The following is a 13,932-nucleotide window of genomic DNA, read 5'->3' on the forward strand; positions in this document are numbered from 1 at the left end:
CGAAGGATAGTAATATGCAGACTATGTGTCACATCACATTATGGTTTCATGTGACAGAATACAATCTTTGAGTAAGTTCAAGGGCAGAACAGTAAGCAGTTCTAAAAATTTGATTCCTTTTTCCCTTTCCAACTGTCATTAAGGAAATATTACTAAAAGTCAAGTTTCCAATTATTAAAATTTTTTAAAAGTGAGAAATATACTGTCAACATATTCCTGACAGTGAGTCAGTATTGAAAGTACAACTAAAAGATGCATTCAGAAAGTATCCATGCAATTGCAATTTCAAGTTAGTGAAGAATTAAACACTTAGAAGAAGTGGCTTTGTTCTTGAGGGATGATACTGAGAATAAACAGGTTAAAAAGTGACACACTTTTTTTTTTTTTTTGAAAGTGAGTCTTTTGCCTATAAATTTTCTTGTTCATCAGACTCTCAGTACAGACTTATCAACATCCTAAGCAGCTTACTTGACTTCTGTAAGGGCCCGACCTCAGACAGTTATGGGTGCCTCAGCACCTAATTGACAAACCAGCTTCTACTGCCTTTCTGCACTGATATTTAAGAATAAAAATCTTGGATCACTTCTAGCTCTATCAGTAAATTGTTGTACTGAATCTCAAGTGGTTTGCTGGTGATTACAAACTGCCCTAGTGCAAAGCCAAAAATGTTTGATTATTTAAAATTTGTCTTCTACCTTACTTGAAGTATCCCAATATCTTCAGTATCTTTTGGGACATCAACTTCAAACATCATGGGAAATTCTTCAATTCATTTTCAGGGTAGCTTTATGCTATTGATTTTAATTTCTGGCAGAGTGTTGTGAGCTCTTTCCCTTTTGTGAGGCTAGCTAAATGATGGTCTCACTGTCTCTTAGTACAACCTTTCTCTACTGTTCTTTTCATGAAACATCAATGTTTTTCTTGTTCTGCAGAGTCTGTTAACTGCTTTTTTTTTTTAAACTATCATGCAATATGAAGCAAATATCCAGGAAAGTTTCTTGAGACACTGAAAGCTTATGTGCTTGTTTCCTCTATTTTAGTACTACTGATTGATTGATTTTAGTGTTCCTCCTAACCATCTGCTTTTCTGGTTTTACTTTGTTTGTTGTTTGTAATAGTATTTACCATGCACAATGTGCCCATCTGCAGGGAGATAAATAACAATACATCTGTTCTCTCCTATGTCCCAATTCTGAAACTGAATTTAAGAAAAAAGTTCTAGTCATTTGATAATCTAAAAATGCTTTCTGTTACCTCAAATTACATCTTATGTTTCTGTTAACGTCTCCTGGCACTTTAACGGCACTAGTTTTTTAGTTATCTGCTCAGGACTTTTTCACCTTCCCCCTAGTAAAAAGTGGAAAATTGGTCCCTGGACCTGCTTAGCAAGAGATCTGGAAACTCCAACTTGTACCTCTACTCTGACAATCTCCTGCAGCCAACATTTTCTTCCTTGTCTGGGGCCATTAGAACTCAGTATGAGAATATTCTGCATAGCTGCTGCACCTGCATTTCCCCTGGTAGCTCCACAGGAGGTTTTGTTTGTCTTCTCTCGCCCACTGTGCAAACTGATCAAAGGCCTCTAGCTGGTTAAAAATGCATCTTGGATTTTACTCAAAGTGTAAAGTACTTTCTTAGTCTCAGACCTTGCAGTCTGGTGTCTTGCACTTCAAAGATGATGCTTATAATTGTCTTTATGCATTTCATTGTCACCTGCTAAACATGAGAAACTGCAGAATTTGTCCCTGCCACAACAATGGGTGGCTCCTCTAGGTTAACTCCCGTGATTCACATCTAATGTTTCCTCCAGATGGCAAAGTTAAAAAGCCAGTTCTGTGATGTGGCAGGGGAAAAGCTTATGTTCTCTTCCACGGCTGTCTTCAGACCAGATATCATACTGGGATAGGAACTGCATCAAATCCTGAGATCCTCACCCGGTTTTCATATTGTCCTTATCAAGATAAACAGTTAGTTTAGTAGTAAAAAAAAAATTGAAAAAAAAAATTAAAAATTGAGTATAAATAATAAGATAAACTCTATACTAACTAATGTATAGAGTAGAATTAGCTAAAAATTAGATTCTAAAACTTTTAAGTTTTTGTTCCCTTTAGTATAATGTATTCACTGAATAAGACTGAAACAACTAGTATTTCATGTTAAGTATTTTCAAAATATTAATATATTCATTGATGCTTTTTTACACAGATAGGAAGACTAAGGCTGCATTTTTCAAAGGAGAAACTCTTTTGGAGGGACAAAGTTAAGAAATTAGTTATCAGTTTCATGTAAGCTTAATGAGATTCTCTCAGTTGTCAGTGAAAAGAAACAGGTACTTCTCAAGCATGATTCATCCCATCTGTCATCTAGGCTGGAAAGAGGTGTCAGGCTCACTCCATTGGCTAGAGAAGAAGCTGACATGACTGCTTAGACAAGCTTCTTATCAGCTACAGATATTGGGATTATTAGTCACCCTAGTTCAGACTGACTTCCTATGGAGATTTGGTCATTATATTCCTTTGAATCTATTGCTTAACAATCCTTAGATTTGTCACTGTTGCATAACAGTAACTTAAATTTCCCATGTCTGATTTGATTTCTAAGTACTATTATTATTTTTTATACTACTATATGCCATTTTCGTAGTTTAATACTGAAATCTGAATTACTGTAAAGTGTAAGGAAATACTGTTCCAGTAGTTAAATGTCTTTTTAATAAATGTTGCTTATTGTTTCTTTTTTTTTTCTTTAATATATAGGAAACGTGTCTCAAAAACTCTTTTCCTTGTTGCCTTGTGGGGGACTTGGGGTAAGTAGATGTTTGTTTTTTCACAAGAGGGACAGCACACAACAGAAGTGTTCATTTATTAATTCTTTAGCACTATTGCATTATCAGTTCCAAGTCTTTAGAAGCTGATAAAAAAATGTAAAGATGAAACCTGAGCTGTTATCACACTGTGTTTTCAAAAATAGAAGACAGCACATTACAATAAGCATTTGGAACAGTTAGATAGGAATACATTTTGTGTAAATGTACCCATTTCTTAGTTGTCCTACTTTGAGGTTTTTTTACATGAGCTCTGTTCTTGAGGAAAGTAATATGGGAGCAATTGATACAGCACAATGAGATTTGGAGAAGCTGTTTTGTGTACTGTTGAAAAGTAAATATAGTTTCACATTTCGCAGAAAGGACAATAAAATTACCAAAACTAACATTTAGCATGAAAAGGGCTCACTGGCTGCTAGCTAGTAACTTAAGCATTGTTAAAGTAATAAATTCTGTGAACATTTTTGCATCCTGTTTTGAAATAGATTCATCCTGAAGTATCAGCTTGTGAGTATTGGACACAGTGGACAAAAATCTGCAGACAAAAATACGTTGCAACGCTAGGTAAAAGAATGAACCTCAATTGTTGCAAAACATCTAGAATTTCTACAGATGTTGGTATCACGGTCCTATTAAATTCTAGTGAAGATAATGCCAGGGAGAAATAATTTTTCACATACATGACTTTTTTCACACAAAAGTATTCTATGCTTTTGGTCCAACTGGGTCCATTATTTACTGATGTCATCAATATTAAATTGAAACAATCAGAATTCTAGATATCAATGGGCTGGCTGGCTGATATTCCCTTTCGCTGTTTCTGAGTGAATTCTCTGAGTATCTCTCTGAATATTCTGAGCAGAGATAAAGCCATAATCTCAGGAGGTTAACTTTCAATGCAGTTTTCTACAGTTTTACTTACTTTTATTCTTCACATTTCCTACCATACTAGTATGTTTATACAGGGCAGGTTTATTATGAGATACCCTAAATGAGAAATACTCATTTTGTAAGGTTTCAACACACCCAAAAAGAAGAAAAAAAATGCATTTTAGCTTTCAGTATTTAGTAATTTTTGAGGATTTTTACACTATGTGTTTAGAATAAAAGAATCAGGAAGTGGTAACTGTTCCAACTCCCTCACTGTGGGCTTAGCTTGCTAAAGATTCTGCCTAAAATTTGGAAGTTGATGACTTACTAATTTGGAAACTTGGGTGTCATTTCTGTATGTGATTTAGCTAACATTACACGCTGACATGTAGACAAATGTGCCCACATGCACCTCTGTAAACTACTGTATGCACATATTCACTCATGCATGCATATATGCACACACTGGTGTATAAAAACATAATTTCTCATACTGTTGTTGCATTAAAAAGTGAACAAGAGATTAATAAAGTTAAGAAAGAATATTGGGGCTCCTGAGTAAATATGTCTTGAAAAAAAAATCTATTTGAGGGCCTTGAATAGTAAACAGGACTATGTCATTCTCTGAAAATTATAGGATAAGATTTTTCTATGAAACAAGTTACTGTGATATTAAGAACTCATGACTAGAGATGTACTTTGAAATTCTTCTACTAATGACAGTAGTTGTCTATTCTAAAACTAACACAAGTAAGAATTGGTCAGTATAACTTGATTTTTTTTTAGCATTTCAGTTCATCCTCACCTTTTTTTTTTTTGTTTTGTTTTTTCCCCCCTACTGTGGATGCTTTATTTCTTATTTAAATTTATGGAAATTGGTTTAAAGAACATATCGTAGAAACTGATCTTTTATGTATTTTTTTTCTAGTTGGTTTGTCTTTCTACATATTATTACTGTCAGGCTTGCTGTGGGGCTCTTTTAAAGGAATGGGTTATGACCTTTTTCAAGGTAAATAATCAGATTAGGAGGTCTTTCAGTGACATTTAGCAGTCGATTGGTTAAGATGAGTTCTGGGAATGTAAGCTGCTTCAAACTATGTGGAAAGCAATTCTTAAGTTTACTTTCAGAAATGATAGTGGAAAGAAAGAAGAAATATTGCTACTTAGTAACTTTGAACTTAATTGAGGATTGTAAAGCTTAATCAATGTAAAGCAGGAAGAATAGTTCACACAAACAATCAAAGGAGGGATGGAAGAATTTTCTTTAGTGTTTGTTGTAATTTTTTTATTGCTTGCATCATTACTTGTTTGTTACAGAATACAATGAGAAAACACTATGGAAAAAAACCTATTCTTGCAGATTTTTATGACTGCTTTTGAACAAGGGTTTTCAGAGCTCTTTGATCCTGTTGTCCTCTAGTCGTGCAGGGACCTTGCTGGCTGTTATGCAGGTCTATTATGAAACAGTTTAGTGGTTAGACTGCTCACACAGGAGATGAGAAGCCTGGGCTCAGTTCTGTCCACTCCCAGGCTGTATTTAATATCAGAGATCCCACCTTTTAATGGCTGTTGTTACCACACAAGAGATCAAATATTGTTTCTTGTTGGGAACCCTGACACTATGCACTGAAAAGCTGTGTGACTGCTGGAAAGAACAGTGGACAAGTAAGGCAGAGCATTACATAGGATACAGTCCATGCACCTAAGGCTAATGATCTACCTATTATACATTTACAAATACTGTGAAGTCTTTGCTCTGAGACCCTGCTCCACAAACAGCTTATAAATTTGAATTGAAAGTATCAGTGAAGAAAATGAAAACTGTTCTTGGATGAAGGACTGTAACCCAGGACTTCCCAGCCATTGATCAGCTGATGGGCTTTACAGATTGTATCGGTGTGAGTTTGGGATGGCTCGCATTGTTCACAAACAGAAGTCCAATTAATCTCTGTAACCCTTAATTCTAGTCTATTATTGATTTTGTTATCTGTTCTAAGATTCCAGTCAACATCAGACATCCCTTTCTTTGGACATTATTTACAGTGAAAGAAAGTTCTGTCCAAGAATTTTAAAAAGTGAACAAGAGGCAGTCTGTGTCAATGACTAATATATTCTGTACCTTTTCCATCATAGCACTAAATCTTTAGTAGCAGTGCAAAATGCATGTAAAGCTACTACTTACTCATTTTGTAAACTTTTCATCCATATGAATTTTCTTGTAAGTAGTGCTAGGGACTGATTATGTCAAAATTGTTGGTGAATATGGCTCGGTATATGTTAGACTTTCTGAAGAAATCGAACAACAAACTTTACAGTTTTATAAGAAATTAAGCAAGTAGTAATTAGCTCTCTTATGTAAGAATATAAAGCTGTTTCATCTTTACAGGTTAACTGAACAGTTCTCACAAAGAGAGAAAAAATTGTCTAAATTAAGCTCCTAAATTTGCAAAGAACAGGTTTTCTTTCAATGATGGTTAATTTTTTATCAGAGGACTATCCAGGGTCAGCAGTATAACATCCACTGAAGAGCACCCTCTTGTAATAATGCTTTTTACTATTTTTTTTTCTCAAGCTTAGCCTTGTTTCAAAACCAACTGTTGTTAAAGAATTCTAATACCAGGGGGATGAAATTCTTCATGTTGGAGAGAGACTAGCAGATCTATGGCCAGCACTTCTAATAACAAGAGATGATTTCTTGTAGCTGGTCAGACATTTGGAATGGAAAAAGTTTTCCAGGAGAAGTGGGTAGATTGCAGGTGAAATGGCCAAATGGGGAGAATAATCACAAATTTATATCTTGGTTCTGTGGATTGCCAGATTGTGCCATGATTTTTCATCTGTAAATAGCCACCAGAGCTGTAACTGATCATTTGATCAATGCATCCATCTATTGCAATTCCTCTCCTGTTATGCCATGAAAATAACAATAAGAGGAGCAGAAATCTACTTTTAATGGGAGTAAGTTTCATCTCCTTGTCGCAGTCTGTCACTAAAAATAGTGATTGTTTTCCTGCCTGTTTGACCTGCTGCTGTGTGAAGAAATCTTGAAGTCATTTCTCAGCCATATTTTTTTGTCTAGTTGGTAGGCAAAAAACCCCACAAAAGCAAAGAAGAGCAGGCTTTTATGATAATGTCATCATCGGCTCACAGCTTCAAACAGTTCTGTGGCTTTTGAATTGTCATTTATAACTTGGAACTGAACCGACCCATAATTCCCTTGATGCATTTAGAGAAATTGATAACAGACTGCTGCTTTTATGGCTCAGAGGAGGCAACTCCAATCACATCACTATTGGCAGTCAATATTATTTTCTGACATGGTTGTAAAAGTATAAAGGGGCTTATGGCATTTGTTTAGATGAGGAATGGGCTCTCAAGCTGTGCTGGGGTTTATGGGTCCAGATTACTGAGAAGCAAAGGGAATATGATGTTTGCAAACAGGATATGATTTTATTTAAGTTTGGGTTTCATACGTTGTTCCCTGGGGATTTTCCTGCAGACAGAAGAGAATTTCACTTTTATCATATGAAATTGGGCAGTTATCCAATCCCCCCTGCTCTCCTCCCCCACCAAAGACACTGCTTCAAACCTGTAATGTGTAAAGTCAGACCTCTAAATTGCAAGAGGAGGAGCTGGGGAAGAACACCACCCTGCAAGAAATCAGACTTCAGAGGAATTAATGTTTAGTGAACTGAACAGAGTAGTTCATGGGCTGAACATTGAGCCATCTGAATGGCTAAGATTGGCTTGCACATATTACGGAACGTCCATTGCATTTCCTCTAATTTTGCTGTTACAGCAGTAAAACATAGATGAGATTTTCTGCTGGGATAAGCTGGTCTTGTTTTATTAACTGACATGTAGCTTAGATCTTTCATATCAGAAAACTATTTGGTCTGTAAGTACCAAGAAAAGAAATGTATAGCTATAAAATTGCTCTACATTTTGACAAAACTTACAAAATATTCATGCTTTATGAATGTTAAATTTCTTCCTGGCATTCCTTGCTGTGATAGATGGACAGTGCCACTTTTTGTCCTGACCATACAGGAAGAAATGCAGTAAGAAAGGCAAGATTTCACTATTGGAGAAGTTTAATAACTCATCTAGGAAAAAAAAAATGTTTCCTCCTGCTTCTCATTCTTCCCTTGATCTTCTCAGTTTATGCCGAGGAAGAATTTTCATCCTTTACATATTATGACTTCATTCCTCTTATTTCTATAATATCTAATGGTACCAAACCGGTTCCATTACCATGGTACAATAATGCAAAAATTGAGAAAATACTGGCAATGGCATTGCCTCCTTATAGCAAATTTTAAGCTCCAAGCTGCTTAGGTGTCTCTCCCCTTATACCTGCACAAAAATTCCTCTGTAAAGAAATCTGACCGCCTAAGGCTTGGGTACTCAAATTACCCATCACCTCCACAGAGATATTAGAATTAACTCATGTCTTTCCCCATATCCCAGACTACCAAAATAGGTATAGTCCTTTCAACAATAAAAAAAAGTGTTGGTTTCCTGGTTTGGGGAAAGCAATCTGTAATTCTCAGAAGCTCACCTACTCAATATTAAGTCTTCCATTGTGAAATCCTTAGTATATCATGCTGCCAATATATTCACTATTAATTTAAATTACTTACCTTATTATTAACCTATTTAAATTTGCCAGTTGTAACATTTTGGAGCACATTGTGGAAGGCTTCTGTGAATGAAGGACTTATTATTACCTCCTTAGCCTCTGTCAGCAGCACCATCCCTAAAGAAATTCAAAGATTTAATCAAAACAGCCTCAGAGGTACATTACATTTTAATTGATCTGTTTTGCAGACTATTTAGGACTCACACAGTGTCGACTGTATGATATTTTCTCCAGAGGTCAACAAAATATATGATCAAAAACACCATCATAGTACCACCCAAAGCACAACTTAAGGTCAATGGGGATGAAGCCAGAGCAAGGGCTGGAGGTTTGTTATTCCAGAGCATTTAGGAACTTGGTGCTCCATCACTTTGTGGAGTTCCAGACAAACCTATTCAGGCTATGCACAGTATGAGGGAATGAGGCTATATAATGTACTCCCAGCTGTGCTGCTGAATGCACTTTTTAGGTGGTATACCCTGTCAGTTCTGGCAATTCATGGCACTCAGCTGTTTCAGTGGTTTATGCTTTGTAGTAATGCATCAATAAATATTACATTTTTAGTCAAGCTCTCTTATGCATAGGGGAGTGTAGGCTTTCTAGCTGACAAGCTCACAGCTTCCTTGAGTGGGCAAACTATAAAGAAATAAGAAATTAAGATAAAACTTGCATATTTAATTAACTTGCAGTTCACTTGTCCAGATTTATGAATCTGATTGAAGGCAAACTACTGAAAAAGCCAAAGCCAAAAGACCCTGATCACCCTTGCTTGCCTCTATAACCACTGGAGAGGCATATGTACCACTATAGCAGGAGTAAGTCCACCTAAGATCAGAAGAACTGACTGAAGGTGCTTGATTTCCTTCATTGACAGGGACTCAAAACAACTTAAGCTCCAAATTTTAGGCACATTGATTTTAGGGGAAAAAATAACAAGTGTGATAACATGAATCTTTATGATCATAGCAAGAAAGAGATAGCCTTCCTTTACTGAGGTACAGAGACTTCATCTCTGGCTCTGCGAAGTGTAACAGGGCAGGAAGGGGATGTCACACTTAGCATATCAAAATTATGGCCACAAAAAGAGGAAAAAATGTCTTCATACTACAGGATAGATATTTTGCCCCATTCCTGTCCTTTCATGGCACTGAGGTGGCCCTTTGCCATTCACCACAGAGCTTGATGTTTAGACCAGTGAGAGGTGAAACTGTTGAACTGAGAGACACAGTTCCTGGTATTGCTGCAGGTGCAATGGAACGTTTTACAACAGTCCCAAACTGCTTTTACTTGCAGCACAAGCAAGAATAGAAAGCTCAGTAGTGGTAACCTGCCAGCTCACCAAATACAGAATTTGGTCCCTCAGACAATTTCTTTTCCCCTTTTTAACAAAGGACCTTTTTTCCTTGCTACTCAATCAGGTTAAAACTGCAAGGAAAGATACAGAGCATGGAATACAGAAGATTATTGGCAAGTTAATGAACTACTGTAAAATCCAATTGTTAAAGGTCTTACCTCATTTTCTGCATTTCCTAAAAACTGCTGTGTTGCCAAAGGCCAGCATTATGCAAAGAAACCTTCTTTGCCAGAATAGGAAACATCATCTACATATAAATATGCACACATATGTTAAATGTAAATTGAGGAATAGTACCATATACAATCTACTACTGCTATTCACTCTCCCCAGACTTAGTCACACACACATATGGATTTAATGGGAATTCTGTAATTAAACCAAAATGCACATTTGCACTTTAAAAACACATCATGTGTTTATTGACAGAGTTTAACCCCAGAAAAGCTCTCTGAGGAGGAAATGTTCCTGTGTTCCTTTTCTGAATAAACACCAGGTTCTAGCATAGTTCCATGGTGGCCTCTAAGAATCATCTACATCCAAGAAGAAAGTTGAAATGCTGTGCATTACTAAAAATGTGTTCAGCAGTAAATGACAAAACTTTATAAAAATAAGGCCTGAATTTTGCACAAAGAAGTTGCATTTTCTGTAACTGTATACTTTACAATCAAATATACATTGTTGTATCTACATGCCCACAAACTCCTAGAAGCTGCATGATCAAACATAAGAAGGCAGTTGCACAAGCATTTTCACACACTAACCCATTAAATACTAAAACACATGTCAAGTTGAATTAATAGAGTACTCAGGGCTAGGTCTGAATGTGCAGTAACATTTTTTACAAGCATCTGGTCATTTATGTCACATATCTGAGACTTGAATCTGGGTCTAAGTGTTTTGTTTATGAGTTTTTTCTAAAAACAAATTCTAATCCACATCTAATCCATGCTATCCTCCCTCCATTCCCCCTACTGATGAACCACACATCACTGTTTCACTGAGGTTTTGAGTTCCTTTACACTGTCTAATGTATGCTTTATGACACCCAGAGATTCTGGGTGCCTGTTATGAAAGTTAGTTTAAGTGAGAAACAAAACTATTTCTTCTTATGGTATTATTCTATTCAGATTTCAGCTTGACTTAGCCAGATTTTTTCCGATTCTCATTTTGAAGGAAAAGCTGTTTATTTTTAATACAGATTTCAGATATTTGGGTTTTTTTAGAAATGTTTAGATGAAATCTATTTTTACAGGAGCAGGAGTGTTGCCCTTCTATCAGTGGCAGACTACAAACATCAGTAACTCTGCTAGCCATTTAATTCTTTAATTAGCATTTTTTATGGAGCATTTTCTGAAAATTGGCTTTGATTTATAATAGCTTTTCAAGTTATATCACAATTGGCAGGTAAAACTTGAAAGACGTTATACATTCTACATACAGGGGGTGCATGTATTGTCCACATACCTTGGTCTTGCCTGGAAAGACACTTTTGGGGTCAGAATTAATAGCCTCTAAAATTATTTTTAGAAGTCCTTTTCAATGACTATTATCACTGATAAATTCTCCAACTGGAATTATTCAAACACAGAAGTCAATGTAAGCACAAGGAAATTCCATGGTTTTTGTTTAAGCAATGATTTGTGATGATCCTCTGAACTATTCATCCCATTGGAGCCTAAAGATCACATCTTCACAATTTATTTGTAACCCGGACTTGTAGGCAAGAAAATATGAAAAGCTGATATTCTGGGTACTCTTTATGACAAGCAGTTTAGATTAAAACAGCTGGAAATGCCTTTGACAGAACAAATCTTTGATACAGCCATTAACACAGCAGTAAAAATAAAGGAAGTCCACCGTACATATTTTTCCTAAAGTAGTCCACTTTTACACACTTCCTGTATGTGGGATTTATGGAAGAGACATCAGCATGCAAACCTTTTCTCCTTTGTTCCTTAATGAGAGACATGGCTGACAGGCCATTCATTAGAAGTTGTTCCTGGGAGATGATGTGCACACCTTCGCTTCTTTAGTCATGGTGAGATGAAACAGCATCTGAGATGCATGTTGAGGACCTTTTGCTTCTTAGTGAAAATGACAGAGGTGATGAATGATCACCGGGACATCTGTAAGAATGGGAGGCAAGAGCTGTGAGTGTGACACCTGCGAAGCTGCACTGCTCATGGTCAGGAGCAAAGTATCACAAAGTTATGTGGTAGCATTTGTTGGCACCAACTGTCTCCAAGAATGACAGACTCCTAGCTGAAAGGAATACCAAAATGCCATACACAATTTTTAGAGGTTGCAAACCTTCAGAAAATATATTTAATTTCCACTTTCATGCCAGGAAACTGAAAAATCCCAGTGACGGAAGCCAGTTTGCTCTGGCATAAGTGGGAGAGTTTGAGACTCTGAATGCTTTTAAAGCTAAAGCACAGGAATTCGCTCTGCAAAACACAAGTTTTATTAAATTTAAGTATTACTGAGGAGGTCTGTACTTTCTAATATTATGTGTCACAGATTTCTTAATCAGTTTGTTTCCTTCATATAGGTACACTGTTGTTAGCTGATCAGATTTTATTTACTTATCAGTATTATAACCATTTATATCAAAGGACAGATTTTTTTTCAATGTAGTTGTTTTTCAAGATTTGTGCTGAAATGTAACCATAAGAACTGCATCCTGAATTAACTTCCACGCAAGAATAGCTGAGTCCAACCACTGCTCTTTAAAGAAAGGGTAAAACTACCGTAAGGTTTTAAACTACTGTAAAGAACTGTTTACTTGTCAGCTTATTCTCCAGTATATTGGACATATAGCATACAATGACTTATATCAAAGGAGCATCACAGGTGAAAGTTTCCATGAACAGGTAGATGACAGATTGCATTTTTGACCTCTTCTCAGAGAAAAAGTAGAGTATCTCTTGCATGGACATGTGGTAACTCTAAGACTGGCTTTGACTTTAATGATAGCAACAACTGTGCAGAGAATCCAGAGCAGGACAAACAACTCAGTATATTTTTAATTCCACTTAGGAATCAAATCAGAATCCTGCTGCAGAAACTGGATTTACATTAAATCACAAGTTTTGTGCGTATGTTTGTGTAATTGTGTGAGTGGGGATGGGGAGAGAAAGTTCGAGGATGTTTTGAATCCATCCCAAAGCAGTTGGGTTTGGGTCTGGTTTGTATTTTTATACAGTTATCAGTAGATGTGTATTTAAGGTAACTTCAGAGTTTACAATAATTATTTAAGAAAGATAAATAACTCACACAGATGAATAAACCATGCAGGGTGGGAAAAATGGAAAGGTTTGTCAGACTGTGAGCAGCAGAACTGTGATCCAGTGACCATCAGGCAGATGTCAGGTTTCTGGAGAAGAGTCCTGAAAGAGAGGATGAATAATCAAGAGGGTTTTTAGCAGGGAAAGGTACAGGTAAAACAAAAAGCAGCTACAAATATATCTTAAAAATGCTTTAGAATTATTATTCACACTACTTTTTTGCCCCTCTGAGGTGTATTCCAGACAAATGCAAAGAGCAGGCAAAGTAACATTTCCAGTTTCATCAACTGCAGTGATTTCAGAAAGGTCTTTAAGTAAGCAATCTCTGTCTCAGGTGTATTCCCATATCCTTACTCTCCACTTTCAGATACATACACCATAACCTGAGCATGGTCTAAGGAGTATATAGAATAATATAACTTTCACATTTTACAGGCAGTCTTCCTTAACATGAAATTTTCCAGCCAAGAGGGGTTACAGTACAACCTTTCTATCTGCAGACACCTCTCTACTGTATGGCTTCTTGTTTCTTAGCTTGTTTTGAGTATGCTTAAAGTCTTCATTGTGAAAGTCAAGTTATCACATAGACATTTCTTGCAGGAAACATTCATATCAAGTTCTTTTTGTAGTGCAAAGCAGATAATTTCTGGATACAGCACTTGAAACATTAGTTGCATTCAGTCAGGAGAAGTTACTTCCATTTCTTTTCACTTAAGTCATTCCCTTCCTCTTTAATGCCTCCACATCCACTTCAGGGACAGGTAGCTTAATTTCTATCATCTGTAGCTTTTCAAAGTATTAGCTTTGCTACACATGCCAATGACTGAGCTATATTAGACGTGCTTGAAAAAGCCTGCAACCTACAGGGCTCATTCAGGAAACTCGGAGTGAAGTAAATCCATATGTGTGTTAGAAAGTCGGTGTTCAGACAGGGCTCATGCTCTCTGGCTCT

At 36.4% G+C, this 13,932-nt stretch overlaps 1 protein-coding gene across 1 annotated transcript in view; it reads left to right on the forward strand.

Moving 5' to 3' along the window:
- HDAC9 (histone deacetylase 9) overlaps window positions 1-13,932 on the forward strand; it is a 452,635-nt gene that overhangs the window by 320,854 nt on the left and 117,849 nt on the right. Inside the window, exon 18 of the mRNA XM_071560871.1 lies at window positions 2,757-2,806. Coding sequence (XP_071416972.1) covers window positions 2,757-2,806 — 50 coding nt within the window. The remainder of the gene's footprint in view (window positions 1-2,756; window positions 2,807-13,932) is intronic.

This window comes from Pithys albifrons, chromosome 7 (assembly GCF_047495875.1).
Source record: "Pithys albifrons albifrons isolate INPA30051 chromosome 7, PitAlb_v1, whole genome shotgun sequence".
Taxonomy (NCBI): Eukaryota; Metazoa; Chordata; class Aves; order Passeriformes; family Thamnophilidae; genus Pithys; species Pithys albifrons.